Source organism: Rhea americana, unplaced genomic scaffold (assembly GCF_003343005.1).
Source record: "Rhea americana isolate MKP2758 unplaced genomic scaffold, rheAme1 scaffold_406, whole genome shotgun sequence".
NCBI classification, from domain to species: Eukaryota; Metazoa; Chordata; class Aves; order Rheiformes; family Rheidae; genus Rhea; species Rhea americana.
Genome location: NW_028186542.1, coordinates 3,581 through 17,659, shown reverse-complemented (window position 1 = coordinate 17,659; position 14,079 = coordinate 3,581). Strand labels below are relative to the sequence as shown.

The following is a 14,079-nucleotide window of genomic DNA, read 5'->3' as shown; positions in this document are numbered from 1 at the left end:
GGGATCTGCTTCCTCCCACAACAAGGTGACACTCCAAAGCACATGAGTACCTCCTGTGTATCTGTTGTGGTGCGTGGCAGGAGCTTATCACGAAGTGGCATTGCCTGTCCTGGGCCAGTCCCTCAGCCAGCATCCTCGCCCCAGCAGTAGCAGACAACCAACAGCCAGCAGCAGAGAGAAGCAATGTGAAAAACAGCACAGATGGAGAGTGAAGGCAAGACAGCTCAGAGAGAGGTAGGGAGAAGAGGCTCTGCACAGAGCACTCCTGGGGACCCTTGTGTTTCACAGCCACCAGCTGCAGCCACCCTTTCTATTCCATCTACACCATGGCCTCTATCATGTCCTGAGCAGTGTGGATATCCCACCAAGCTGGCAMTGACAGCCTAAGAGGCTCTGCGAAGGTTGCTCACAGACGGGTGATGTGCTGCCATGCCACGTACGCCAATGTTGTGTGGAGTGGCATTTCACTCCTTGCCCTGCAGGCCAGGGAGCCCAACAACCAAGCCCACCGGCACCYAGGGCTCCTGCCACACCTGGCAGCAGGGATATGTGGTGGCAGGAGGGCTCTGGGAAGCACATCGAGTTTCACCCAGCCTCCGCACGGCCCGCCCATCCGGTACTAGTGAGGGCACGGTGAACCCGGCAGGGCTCGGGCAGACCCAGTGGCAGTGGCACGCCGCGCAGCCCGGTGGCCCGGCAGGCGCTCGGCGCTGTACAAGCCGGCCGGCACACGACAGCGGCGGGCGCTGCCCGGGTCCCTTTAAGGCACGAGCCCGGAGCCCCTCTGACGTCACGGGGTGGGCGGGCTGCGCGAGCCGCAGCGCCGTCGGCCTCGGAGCTGCGCGGCGCCGGTGAGTGCGGCCTCCCGCCTGGCCGCTGCGGCGGGGGCCGGGGCGGCGGCCGCTGTAAGTGGCTGCGAGGCGGCGGGGTCCCGCGCGCGGCCCCCGTGGGGCTCGCCGTGCTCGCGGCGCCCGGAGCGCCAGGGCCCTGCCGTGCTGGTGCTCTGGGGGATGGCAGCTGCGGGGTGCTGGGCCCTGCTGCCCGGGGTGTCCRGGGTGCTGGGTGACTGGGGTGCTGGGGCCTGGAGGTTAGTGCTAGGGTACCCACGGTGCCAGGGACTCAGGGGTGTTGGGGCTGAGGTATTGCAGGCAGCCAGGGTGGTGGGGGGGCCCATGCCCGCGGTCTCTGGGGTATCTAGTGTCCTGTTGCCTGGGGTGCTAGGGGCTGCAGGGTCCAGGGCATCTGGGGAGGTGGGTGCAATGTGCAGGGAGCCCTGGGGTTTAAGGTGGGAGTGCCTGGGGTGCCTGATGTCCACGATGCCCAGCGGTAGGTGTCCTGTTGCTCACCCTGTGGGGATCAGCAGCTGTCCTGTCTTGCAGCATCCCGGTGCCTGTCCCTGCCTGACGCTGCTGCAATCATGGCTGGGGCCCAGGGCTGCAGCGAGGGCAAGATCGCAGGGCTCTACGACCTGGAGCGCACGCTGGGCAAGGGCCACTTTGCCGTGGTGAAGCTCGCCCGCCACGTTTTCACGGGACAGCGAGTGGCTGTGAAGGTGATCGACAAAAGCAAGCTGGCAGGCGAGGCRGCAGGGCAGCTTCTGCAGGAGGTGCGCTGCATGAAGCTGGTGCAACACCCTAATGTAGTGCGCCTCTACGAGGTCATCGACACCCACTCCAAACTCTACCTCATCCTGGAGCTGGGTGATGGTGGGGACATGTTTGACCACATCATGCGACACGAGGGTGGCCTGGCTGAGGGACGTGCCAAGCACTACTTTGCACAGATTGTTCATGCCATCTCCTACTGCCACAAGCTGCATGTGGTGCACCGTGACCTCAAGCCTGAGAATGTGGTCTTCTTCCAGGAGCAGGGGGTGGTCAAACTCACGGACTTYGGCTTCAGCAACCGATTCCAGCCTGGCAAGATGCTCACCACTAGCTGTGGCTCTCTGGCATACTCAGCACCTGAGATCCTTCTTGGAGATGAGTACGATGCACCGGCTGTTGGTAAGGGTGGTTGTATGCAGCATTTGTCCGTGTGTGATGGGAGCTGGCATTTGCCCTGAGGATGTGCCTTCATCATGTGCGTGTCTGTGTGTGTGTTTGCTCCTGTGTTAGCAGGTGGGCTGTGACACGTGGATGCACTTGCTTGCTTACATATAGTCTTCCTGTGCTTTTGCTGTCCTCTGCCTGGAGTCTGGACCTGCCAGTCTGATGTCTGTGTACCTTGCAGCCTCAAGTGCTCTCTTGGCTATGTGCACTGGCTACGTATTCCTATCAACAGGAGTATCCAGACATCCAGTGCAGGTGGCACCACTAATGTTGCAGGGAAGAATCATGCCCCAGGGATGCTAAAACTGCTCAGCCCTGCCCTTGCCACTGGAGTAAGAGGTTCTGTAGGGTCACTCTTCCTGCTTAGAACATGCCTTTCCCTAGAGAGTAGAACAACAGCTCTTGGTAGGAAAAAGGCCTTAAATTTGCTATATTGTCCTCCAAGGGGGTTCTACTGGGGTGTCTGTCAGGATAGAGCTGCTCTAGAAAGCAGCTGATGGAAAAACAACACTAGTGGGCTTTTTTTTGAGGTGTGATGCTGTAATGAAACCTGCTTGCGATGCTGTGGTTTCTGAGGAGCTCAGAAAGTTTCCTCTGCTCCAGCCCTGCCCAGGGAGCATTTCCTCTCCATGGCTGGAGTCCAACTGGGCTTCTTGCCATGTGTTATGCTGCTCTGGGTGGGATGCTGTTCCCTTCCCAGCTTGCCCAACTCTCCTACCACAACACGAGTGGGGTTGCAGGGTCTGGAAGCACTGAGGAGACTGTCTTGGTGAAAGGCCTGATGATGTTGGGGCATGGGGAGCCTGGCAGGCAGAGGCATGGTGTCGTGAGGCCCTGCTGGGACAGATGGGATGTAGGAAGGAAGGCTGGGCCTTATGGGATCGGGGCCAGGTCTGCTGGAATTTGGGGCATGAGGATTTAGAAAAAAATAATATTGGGAGTCCTTATGGAAAAAGTTCAGTTTCAGCATTGTGAAAGAAGACTCCTAAACTGAAAACTGCTGTGGCTTGAAAGAGAAGGTAAAAACATAACTTGATAGCTCTGCAAAAGCAAATAAAGCGAGGAAAACTGATGCAGATACAGAATTATAAAATGCAGGTACTTGACTTAAGAAGCTGAAAGTATTAATGAAAACCCTTGGACTTGTCTTCAGGATTAAAAAAAAAAAAAAAAAAGTTGTTTGGCATGGGTATAGGTTTGCTATAAGGACATGGAGTTGCGCGCTGTGCATGAGCAGCAAGTTGCCCTAGGCTGGAGAAGAAGCAAGAGCAAAACATACCCTGCAGGCATGGAGAGTGTTAAGATGGGACAACTGAGCCGAATTGCTTAGCCCTACCTGGTGGATTGCAGAGCCATTGCTGTCTGGTTTCACCGAGTTTGGAGCTTGGACAAAGCTGCAGTTTTGAAAGGGTAGAGAGCAAAGAGTTGCCTCTGCCCAGGCTCGCCATAGAGAGATGGTACAGCAAATATACTCAACACAAAAAGGATTAAGGATAACAGTGTCCAGAAGAGACTTCTAGAAGGCATTTAAAAGAAATGAAMCAAACAGCTCTGTTCAAAATTAGAGCAGCAAGGATTAAAGGGCTAGGAAGAAGGAGAGCTGATGGGCTGGCATCGTAGAAGCAGCATTCCCAAACATGTCCCTTTGGAATCTGAATGGAGCTGACCTAGGAGCTCCCCTGGGTGGAGGTGAAACTGCAAGATGATGTAAAAACATATGGTCGTGTATGCAGAACTGCAGCCCTATGCAAAGGGAGTTCCTGTCCCTCCTTGCTCACGCAGTGCTGAGGGAGGCTCCCCAGAGAGAACGGAGGAGGGATAAGTACTGTTAATGGGGAGGGAAGAGAGTAGAGAGCTTTGTGAGGCACACACATACACACATATATATAGATATATATTGTATTCATATATTCCAGTCACAAGGGAGACGTGCAGATGAATGCTCCTGTTGAGCATCAAGTACTGCAACTGGCATCTGTCCTTATTTAGTCTCTGTTCTCAGAGGGTGAGCAGCAGCTGTGGTTTGGGATGGTGTCCATGCAGCTGCATTTATCCTGGAGAGCCAGATCATAGCTGTGTGCCCATAGGCCRAGAGAGGGGCAGTTTGTAGTGTAAGATCAACCTTTGCTGACAGTGCTGTGTCCAGGGGAGGGGCTGGCCACAGGAGACAAGGGCTTCAGGCGGGCCTAGCCCTGCACAGCACTGGAATGTGGGCAAGATGTAGAGCACTGTCAAACAGTCTCTGTCTTTCAGAGGCCTGGACTCCCAGACTCGAGGTCAGCTCTAGAGGGCTCCTGGGAACCATCCCTCCCTATGCTTGTCCAGGGTGGTCCCTCTCAGAGCTGGAACATCTCCTTCACTCTGGTATCAGGTTGTTGTCAAGTATTGGCTGACTGTTAGATGCTTGCCCCCAGGAGCAAGCACCCTTCCTGTGTGGCACAGCCATCTGCAAGCCCTGAAAGGCTGTGTAGGCACAGCTTAGGGCATCTTTTCCACCAGGAGAGATGGACAGAGCCCTGCTCCCTCCTTTAGCAGTCCTGACATGCCACCTTCCTTTCCCCCCCCCGCAGTATCCAAAGCCCAGTCTGTGTGGGGCCATGGGCAGGAGGAGGATGTGAGAGCATCTGCTGCTCCCTGGCCTCCCATTGTCATGGCAGGGAGGACTTTTCCTGTGGCCACCATCCTGCTAAGCTAGGGCATTCCTGTAGGCTGTGCCCTGTCCTGCTCTAGCACCCTGAACACTGTAGACTGGACCTGTGCTGGAGCTTCTGGCTGTGCCATAGGATGGGAGGGTGTTGCTGGGTTGGCCTGAGTCCCCAGGTCTACTGCTCTCCTCCTCTTTGGCCAGGCCTGGTGAGGATCTGTGTAAGCATCGGGGTGTTCATCCTTGCCCTCCACCCCCTTGCACTGGGCTGTCTCCCAGAGGTGTTTCTCAGGGCCCTGTCTTTGGAGGGCTGTTTGTGAGCAGTTTGTGAGCAGGGATTTCAGGAGCACTGCTGGTGCAGGAAGTGCCTGTCATATGCCAGGTTATTTATAGTCAGCAGGGGAGTGAATGAGCATGGAGGCTGTTCCTCTCCAAGTGCTACTTGGGGACTTCTGGGCCCTTGGGCACTGATGCTTTTTGTACTGGACCATTGGCAGCCTGTATCCTTGCCTTGACTGCACCCCAGGRCAACTGCCACTGCTTGAGCCTCAGATCCCGGATAACACCATGGGTTCTTCTTGCCTTCAGATGTGTATGCTGCCCAACACACCCATGAGCAGTGCCCTTCCTAGTTGCCGCATCCATTCCTGTGGGCTACTGTGTCCCATTCTGCTGTCTGCATATAGCAAATGCYCCTGTGTCAAAAAGTGTGACCTGGAAAGCTGCCTGAAATCACATGAGTGACTTAACCTCAGCACCCCTGTCACTGGATGGCAGCCACCCTGGAGCACAGCTCCCTGGACCTTTTCTTTGCAGGGTGCTTCTTGCCCCAGAGGTCCTTTCCCCTCATGTCCCAGCTCCTGGGCCCAAGTTCTGCTCTTGCGCTGAGTGAATGGCGAGGTGCGTGGTCTGAGGTCTCGGAAGCTGACTAGCAAAAGGATGGGCTCTTGTGCATTAGTGATAGTCTRTGATGTTTTATCCCTGCCAAATCCATTGGCCCTTTTCAGTGATCRTTAGGATGCTGTCCTATGCTCTCCTGCTCTGGGGCTGTAAAGGGAGTAGGGCAATGGGTATGAAGCTGATATGTTCCCATAGCATATCAAAGAAAACTGGAGCACTTGCCTGTTTGTGTGTGAGACAGCCCAAATGGTTTAATGTTTCTGCTGCTTGGGGAGATGTTGCTGACTGTATGTGGTTGTACAAAACAGACTGTATGTACTTGAACTCCTGCTGTAACTGTGGGTGGGCATGTAACTATGAGAGACRAATAACTGTGTCTTGACCACAGTGACAGCTCTAGGGGAAGTGCCTGTCTAAGGGAAGTCTCTGTTCCAGTCCCTGTGCCACGCTGATGTCCTACACAGTGCAGGAATGTGCCTGCTGCATGTGCGTAGCACCCTTCCCCATGCTTGCATGGAATACGCTGGAACAAGGACTGTGCCTTAAGCCCCACATTCGCAGAGAGGTCTAAGGTCCTCAGACACAATGTGCTTGCTTTTTTGCCCACTCTTGCATCTGATGCTGTATCATGTAGTACATGCATGCCCTCTCTTGCATGTGAAAGGCCAGCGCACCTAKGTGTTTGCCTCTGTGGGATGACAGGTGCTTTTCTGTACGTGAATAGTGCCTGCTGTTTGCTGCATACCATGTGGAAGCAGATGTGTGCATGCCCAGTCACACAAAAATACACAGAAATGGCTACCCTACCCCTGTGCTTAGTAGAAAGCTTTCACCCACATTCAGGAATGTGCATCAGGAGCCCCAGTCCCTCAGTGTGGCTTGTTGGAGCTGTACCTGGCTTGTACACTGTATCTCTGCTGCTTCTGCTATGTGTAGCTAGGCCCACCTCCAGATGGAGCCTTTCCAAAGGGCATTCTTGCATTAAGACCCAAAGCACAGCTGAACTGCTGCCCTTTGGAATTTGGGGTCGCACAATCTGTGTTCCCATCTGTAATCCCCATGGTATCCCTGTGTCACAGGCGCAGTGCTGTGACGTGCTGAACATCAGCATATGCTGTGATGCTGGTGATGGAGTCTGTTTGAGAGCAGTAAAGGGAACAGCTGAGTTGGTTGGAGTAATTGCAGATGACCTAAAATTATGGCATGGATCAGTGATGAGGSAGATAGAGCATGGAGTGGTGGCTCAGGACTGGTCTCCATGTCCCTGCCTATGAAATGAGGATAACACAACCTCTTTTATGAAATGCCGTGAGACTGGCTCAGATTAGAGGATAGGGAAGGTCTTTCCCTCCACCTTGGTGTGGCTATGCTGCTGACTGTGGGGCAGTACCTGGAAGCCATCACCCCTTGGGAGCACCCTTGCAAGTGCCATTCTTGCCTGTGTTCTCTGCTCCATTATTACCTGCTGGATCAGCACTGAAGGCAGATGCAGCAGGCATCCCCTCTAAAGGGTCCTGGCATTTGAGCTCTCTCCTGTGCAGTGGAGGATGCAATCTGAACACCTTCAGGTGCCAGGACTTGGCCTAGACCTCCTCTCCTGGAAAGTATGGGATCTCTGCATGAGGCAGTGGGCACAGACCTCATTTCTGCTCTCACACTCTGCAGACCCTACGGACACTAAGTGCTCAGCAAAGCCTGTGGAGCTGCTTCCGCACAGGGCAATGCCAAAGGCCTCAGCTTTCCTTGTAAGTTCTGAAAACCAGCTTGGCAGCAGTGGCTGTACTGATTTTCTTTGAGGTGTTGCTGAGCTGCATCCTTCTTTTCCTCTTGCAGACATCTGGAGCTTGGGTGTCATCCTCTACATGCTGGTGTGTGGCCACCCACCCTTCCAGGAGGCCAACGACAGCGAGACGCTCACCATGATCATGGACTGTCGCTACACTGTCCCGCCACATGTGTCTGCACAGTGTTCTGAGTATGTACCTCTCCCCACCTGATCGCACCCAACACCCTCGCACTGACATGTTGGGCCTCCTGGCCCCAGTACAGCCTGCCACAGGTGGGCACCCAGTGGTGCTGCCTGACTCACCGCCCTTGTGAATACATGCCCCATCCACAAAGGGGTGGGTATATCTGGAGGCTGGATGGGCAATAAGCAGTGATCTTGCAGCAGCTCTGGGGTGAATGCTGTCTGGTCTCAGATTGCAGCTGTGCTGGGTTTGTGGTTTGCGGTCCTATGCACACACTCTACTGCTGGATTTTGACACATGATACCTTCTCCCGGCAGTCTCATCTCCAGGATGCTGCAGCGAGACCCCAAGCAGCGTGCCTCCCTGGAGCAGATTGAGAGCCATGCATGGCTGCAGGGGGTGGACCCGTCTCCCGCCAGCCGCTCCCTGCTGCCCCTCACATCACACAAGCGGGTGTCCAAGGAGGAGCATGACATCATCATCCAGGCCATGACATGTGGGAACATTGCGGACCGGGACACCATTCAGGAGTGAGTGATGGAGTGTGTCCTGGCATGTGAAGTCAAAGTTGTCTGGCTGTCAAGTGGGAGGGAGCAGAGGGGATACTGAGGCAGGACTCCCTAAAAAAGAGCTCCTGAGGCTTGTGGGGCTGGGGACTGATTCTTCYGAGCACACCTCCTGGGTAATGCACGGCTAGCAGCACTCCTTCATACACTGATGTAGGTGCTGGGCTTGTCTCTCCCCTCCCTGCCACATCCCCTAGGGCTCTTGAGGCTGACCGCTACAACCACATCACAGCTACGTACTTCCTGCTGGCAGAGAGAATGCTAAGGGAGAAGCAGAGCCGCCGCCTAAGCCTTGTCTACAACCTGGCCAAGCAGGTCCAGAGCAGGTGAGCCCCACTGGTCTAATCTCCATGCCTGTGCCCTGCCAAACTTATACTGGGCCCTCCAGTCCCACAGGCTAGAGCAGGCAATGGCCAGCCCTGGCACAGTGCCCACATTCTGCAAGTGCATGGTGGAGAAAATGGTCCCCACAAGATACCAGGATGCCAATGTAGTCCCCACACAAGCTTCCTGCTGGCCTCACCCCCTGTTCGTGCCACAGACCTCACTGTTCCCCTGTGTCAATGTGTGAGCATGCTCCAGGCTGGGCTCTGACTCTTGCATTCCCCCCATCTCTCAGGACCAACTTGTCGGACACTTTTAGCCCCATGGGCAGAACCAGYGATCTTTCACCTTTCACGGAGGTGCCAACCAGCTTCACCTCAGGTCCCAGCCCCCAGCCACCCTCCCTGCGCGTCATGGGTAATGATGGAGGTATCAGCCATGGCAGCAGACAGCACACTCGAGCACTGCTGAAGACCCCCATCATTGAGACAACTATTACCAAGAGCGCCCCGGCCCTGCAGCAGATCTGCGAGGAAGAGGAAGAAGAGGAGGAGGAGGAGAGGAAACCCAATGTGACTGAAAGGAAAAGTAGCTCACTGAACCAGGAGCAGATGCGAGACTTCCTGCACTCCAGGGCCTGCCGGCTGTCATGCCATGGGGAGGCACTGGGCTCAGGGGCAGAACTAGCTCCATGGCATGAGGTGGGGAGCTGGGGCATGTGCCAGCCACTGACAGATGCTTGGGGATGTGCTGGCTGGGATGGAAAGATTGGGATCAGAGAAGGGCATGGAGAGCTCGGGGCTGGCAGGTTCTCCCTGGATATGTGGGGTGATGGAGCAGCAGGCAAAGCTGAGCCCACTGTGAAGAAGGAAGATGCTGAGCACAGGGACGCTTGGGCAGAGGCCCCCAAGGAATTGGATGCTGTCCTGTCACCCAAGAGCTGTGAAAAACCTGGTGCTAAGGTCTGTCAGGTCCAAGAGGCAGAGACAACTTCCACTGCCTTACTGGGCTCACTGGGGCGTGCAGACAAGTCCCAAGGCCCTGAGCCATGCACCAAACCTTGCAGCCAAGCCAACCCAGTGGCAGAGAGCTCCATCCTTGGCCCTGGGGGCACTGAGGCAGGCGCAGAAAATGTGATAAAGCTGGACCCAGGTAAAAACAAGAGTGCCAGCCTCAAAGACAGGATTCTACAGTTTCCACTSTGTGAGAAAGCCCTGGCCTTCAAAATCCGTCCCAGCTCCAAGGAGAGCCTCCTGTCCCTAGGGCAGTTCAACTGTTGCCATGTGATTTAGGACCAGGCTCAGGCTGTGAGGGAACCACCCCATTGCTGGGGATGYGAGTGTGGCTCCATGGCTGGGGTGCTGGCAGGCACAGGGCTGAGAGCCATCACGCTGTTTCAACCCTGCCCCCCTCTGTTTCATCATTCCTTTACCCCACAGAGCAGACAGAGGCTGAGGGACTGGGGGTGCACATGCTACCCCACCTACATGGTCCTGCTCCACCTGCTTTGTTGCCCCTTCCTGCAGTCCCCAACCTGCCTGCTCTGTGCCACCTACCACTGGCATCTGGGGCCTAGCACCCACCTCAGGTACCTGCAGCTGCTCTTGCAGGCTGGCTGGGCACCAAGCAGGAGGTAAGCTGGCACAGAGCATCCCCAGGACACCCATCATGACCAGAGGGATCTGTCTCTGGGTCATTTGGACAGCCCCCAGTGCCTGGCAAAGAGCCCCATTTCCTCTCTCTGGGCTAGAAATGAAGTCTATGGTGGTTGTGCAGCTGGCAAAAGCTGGTGCTACCTGTTTCCTTCCTAMCCCTGGGCCCACTCCACACCATGGTGGAGTTCCTTCCCTGCACAGGTTGGCATGCCCTGAAATTCCAGGGGTAAAGGGCTGCTTGGGCATCTCCAGGGCCCAGCTGGCCACCAGTCCACCACTGGCTGGGGGATGGGGGGGCAGATGAACAACACATTTTTTAACTACTAGAAATAATTTTTTTAAAAAAAGTCTATTTTAATGTAATTCAACAGAGATTGCTATATCCCCCTACCTCTACCTGAGCACTCCTGGGATTGGGGTCCTGCCCCAAGCCAGTAGTATGCATGGCCCCAGGGCCAGGCTGTCTAGCTAGGCCACCCCTTCCCAGGTGATGGCTCTGAGGCAATCACTTCTCCATCTGCAGTCCTCCCTGCCACCATCCCCTGGGCTGGATGTTGGCACAGGCCGGGGCCAGGCACAGGCCTGCCCCATGCATGCACCCAATTGAATGCTGTCCTGCAGGCGTCCCTACACAGATAAGCTTTTTATTTATTATCTCTTTGTTTTCTTGCTGGCAAGAAATGAATAGTGACTAATGTGTGAGACAGAGCTCAGGCTGAGCTCTGTATAGCATGCACTGAATGGATTGGAGCCGCTGGAAAGCAAAGTTCATCGGTCCAATAAAATGAGCTTTTGATTTCARGGTAGTTGCTTTGTCTTGTCACTGGTCCCTGAGAAGCAAAACTGTTGCCATACCACAGCTGCCCTGTTGGGCTGAGCGCCAGGGCTGGATGCTGTCCTTACGGGATACTGTGGAGCATCTGCTCAAGTCACGTCCCTTGATCCTAGCAGAGCAGGGATTTTGAACAGGGTCAAAGAAAACAGAGAAAGACAGTGTATAGCTCCCAGTAATATCTCTCCGCATTGCCACTCTCCTACATTAGCCCCCCCCCCCTTACCCTAGCTAGGAGTTAGGGAAGAGCAGTACATAAAGGCAGAGGATGGGGAAGGACAAGAGGGTGAGCAAGAGGGTGAGTGGAGACTTCCTCTCTCTCCTGTTCATGCCCTGGCCCCAGGTGTCTCCTGACTTTCTGTCCATGGAGGGATGAGCAAAACAGATGCAAAGCTCTTCCTCCCCAGMGTCCTATGTATGGAGGAGCCTGATGGGCTGATGTGATGTAGCTGATTCAGCCAAAAGGTGATGCTGACCCCTGCRTTCCCTGCTTGTGATTCCCTCTTCCCCTCCTTTGGCCTGAGTGGTTGCTTCCTGCCCTGGGACCGCACAGGAATGGCCTCACTCTGTTTCCCTCCCCAAGGGGCTGGAATTATAGAATAGAATTCTTTTCTTTGGCCTGGGCCTACTCTATTTTCCRAAGAACCATGAGTAGAAAATGGCTAAAGGCTGGAGGTAGCTGGGGCATAGGTGGGGGATGACAGCAGTAGCATTATTAAGGGAGGGGGAAGGATGCAACTGGGGTTGAGGAGCAGCAGCTGCTTGGGGTTGCTGTGCAGCTGAAGCCATTGCTCTGACTGCACACGGCAGTAGTAGTCTGGGAGCTCCTGGCAGGTAGCAACAGGGCCAGAGAGGTTAATGAGGGCTTGGATTTTTCTGCTTTGTGAAAAGCAATGCCTGAAACAAAGCAGCAGAGTTCAGCAGACAAGACTGGGTGCCCATGGGCCTGTTGTGTCTCCTTCTGTGTTGAGACGTGTACTTTATATGGGAAGGGGAGCATCCATGACCTGGAAACGATGTCCTCATCTCCATGGTGTGTTTGTTCAGCCCCAAGCTGCAGGGCTAGCGAGGCTTTCCTTATGTAGGGCAAAGTTTGGGAGTGCCAAGAGGAAATCAAATGACTGGCTGTGTTGGCATAAGGAGTCTCCCAATGGAGCAGATGAGAGTTGGATGTGTGGAGCTGTATCTGCTTTTTCTCTTAGATTTACAACCCCTTTTTTGATGCATAGGACAGATGCATTGTTCATCTTCAGAGCAAAAAAAATATCCTTTCTGGGCACTCTGGCCATGCATCATAAAAGCAAATAAAAAAGCCCAGCTAGAAACACTCAAGGTTAAGGTTACCCAAAGCTTCTGCAGACAGTTACTCCTGGCCAGGAGTAACAGCAAGGGAAAGAGCCACAGGGTCAAGAGCAGAGAGAGCTGCCTGCCTGCTTAGAGCAAGCACAGAGGAAAGAAGATTTTCAGGCAGTTTGAAAGCAGACATGCTCTATTTGTACTTTTGAAACTAGGCTGACTTTCTGCTGTCCTCTTTCATTACCATCTCTTATGAGGAAGGAGTTACTGGTGATGGATTAGAGAAAGCCCTCCCTGCACTGCACCTTCATCAGGGGCTGCCCAGATGACTGTGCTCCCCTGAGGTGAGCAACATACAAGATACATTGGTGTTTGGAGGAGGAAGGAATACTCTGGAAGCGTCAGTCCAGATTTCTTTCTTGTGCCAAAGCTCCAGTCTCTCCATGGAGCAGTCGCAAAGGAAGCCCAGGAGACTGGAGCTAATCCCAACACTTATCAGTCCTTGCCTGTGGGTTTCCCTGTGGGACAAATCTCAATTGTAGTTACAGAGAACATACATGCTTGAAAAAGTGAAATTATCAGGTAACAAACTCTCATTTGAAAAGTATAGATCTCTTGGCAAATTGTGTATGTGTGTGTGTGAATATAAATCTATATGTTCCTCCCCTACTCCACATCCAGGGAATATGGTGAGGTATCACCCTGATGATCCATGTAGCTCCTAACTCCCCAGTGCTGGCAGCACTTCATTTGAGGTGAGTCAGAGCTCCTGCCAGACATGGCAGCACACAGCTGACCCCCAAGAATTTCCAATTCTCCACCTGAGAATTTTCCCCTTTTCCTCTAAGGGCTTGGAACATGGACTTTCTCTGAACAGCCATTCAGAGCCCTGGTCATGTTCTACTCCCACCTCCAAGAAGCAGAGAGGAAGTGCTCTCATGGGGGCTGCTTGGGATATCTCTTGTCTCTGTCTTCTTCCTCAACTTCTCTGAAAAAGAGGCCTTTGGGCACATGGGGTCCTTTTTTTCTTTTTTTTTTTTTTTTTTTTTTTGAGCCTTTGCACTCATTCTCCAATTAGAACATACTTGGACAAAAAACTGCAAGACCTCACATGTGTTAATGGCACAGTCCTATCTGTGCCATAAAAACAGATATACAAGTGAACAACAGAGAACCAGTTCAGACCTTGTAGGAAAATCTCATAAGCTGTTGGACACGGGAATTTGTATAGCACAGAGACCTTGGAAATCAGAGACTATTCACACCACTGCTCACACCAGTACTGTATTCATTTAGCAGCCTAGGAAGTCTTGCTGGACTCCCTAGTTGACCAGTAGGAGGCTGCAAATCTCTACTTAACAAGATGTCAAACTCCATATCCATGTTCACTAAAGAACATACTCACTTTAAGTTCAGTAGTAATAATTCATGATGACTGAATGGAAAAAAGTCTCATGTCAGACGGTGTGCAACATTTAACTACTTCATCTATTTCTGCTTGATTTATTACTTGTTTTTCTGTATCACTGTTAACCTCTGCAGGAATTAACCCCTCCTCTGGGCATGCTCAGCAAACCCTCTCTTCTCTGCTGCTTCTGCTGCTGCCCTTTCAGCTGCTCTGACAGAAGCAAACTCACAGCCAGCATTCAAGTCAAGTGCCTTCTGCTAGCCTGTCAAGTACTCAGGCAGAAGTGATCTCACAAGTGCATACCCCCATCTCGTGCCTGCTTCTGGCCTATGGTCTTCAAGGACAGGAAAAATGTTTTCCCCAGTCATGAACATATAGCTGATCTCACAAGCAACTTCCACACCTAACTGTCTGCTGCTGGCTTATCAGAGAC

General features: G+C 53.5%; 1 protein-coding gene across 4 annotated transcripts; it reads left to right on the top strand.

The window, feature by feature from the left end:
- The first annotated feature begins 807 nt into the window (after nucleotides 1-807).
- Nucleotides 808-10,911, top strand: LOC146590480 (SNF-related serine/threonine-protein kinase-like). Of its 4 annotated transcripts, none has more exons than XM_085314521.1 (6): nucleotides 808-851; nucleotides 1,380-2,006; nucleotides 7,429-7,570; nucleotides 7,883-8,095; nucleotides 8,329-8,457; nucleotides 8,751-10,911. In XM_085314521.1, exons 2-6 carry the CDS (start codon nucleotides 1,418-1,420, stop codon nucleotides 9,745-9,747), a joined length of 2,070 nt encoding a protein of 689 aa, XP_085170647.1. In that variant the 5' UTR covers nucleotides 808-851; nucleotides 1,380-1,417; the 3' UTR covers nucleotides 9,748-10,911. The 4 variants fall into 4 exon arrangements, with proteins under 4 accessions (XP_085170647.1, XP_085170650.1, XP_085170649.1 ...); XM_085314524.1 differs by having other exon boundaries at nucleotides 826-905; XM_085314522.1 differs by lacking the exon at nucleotides 808-851 and adding an exon at nucleotides 855-905 and having other exon boundaries at nucleotides 1,361-2,006.
- The last annotated feature ends 3,168 nt before the right edge of the window (nucleotides 10,912-14,079 follow it).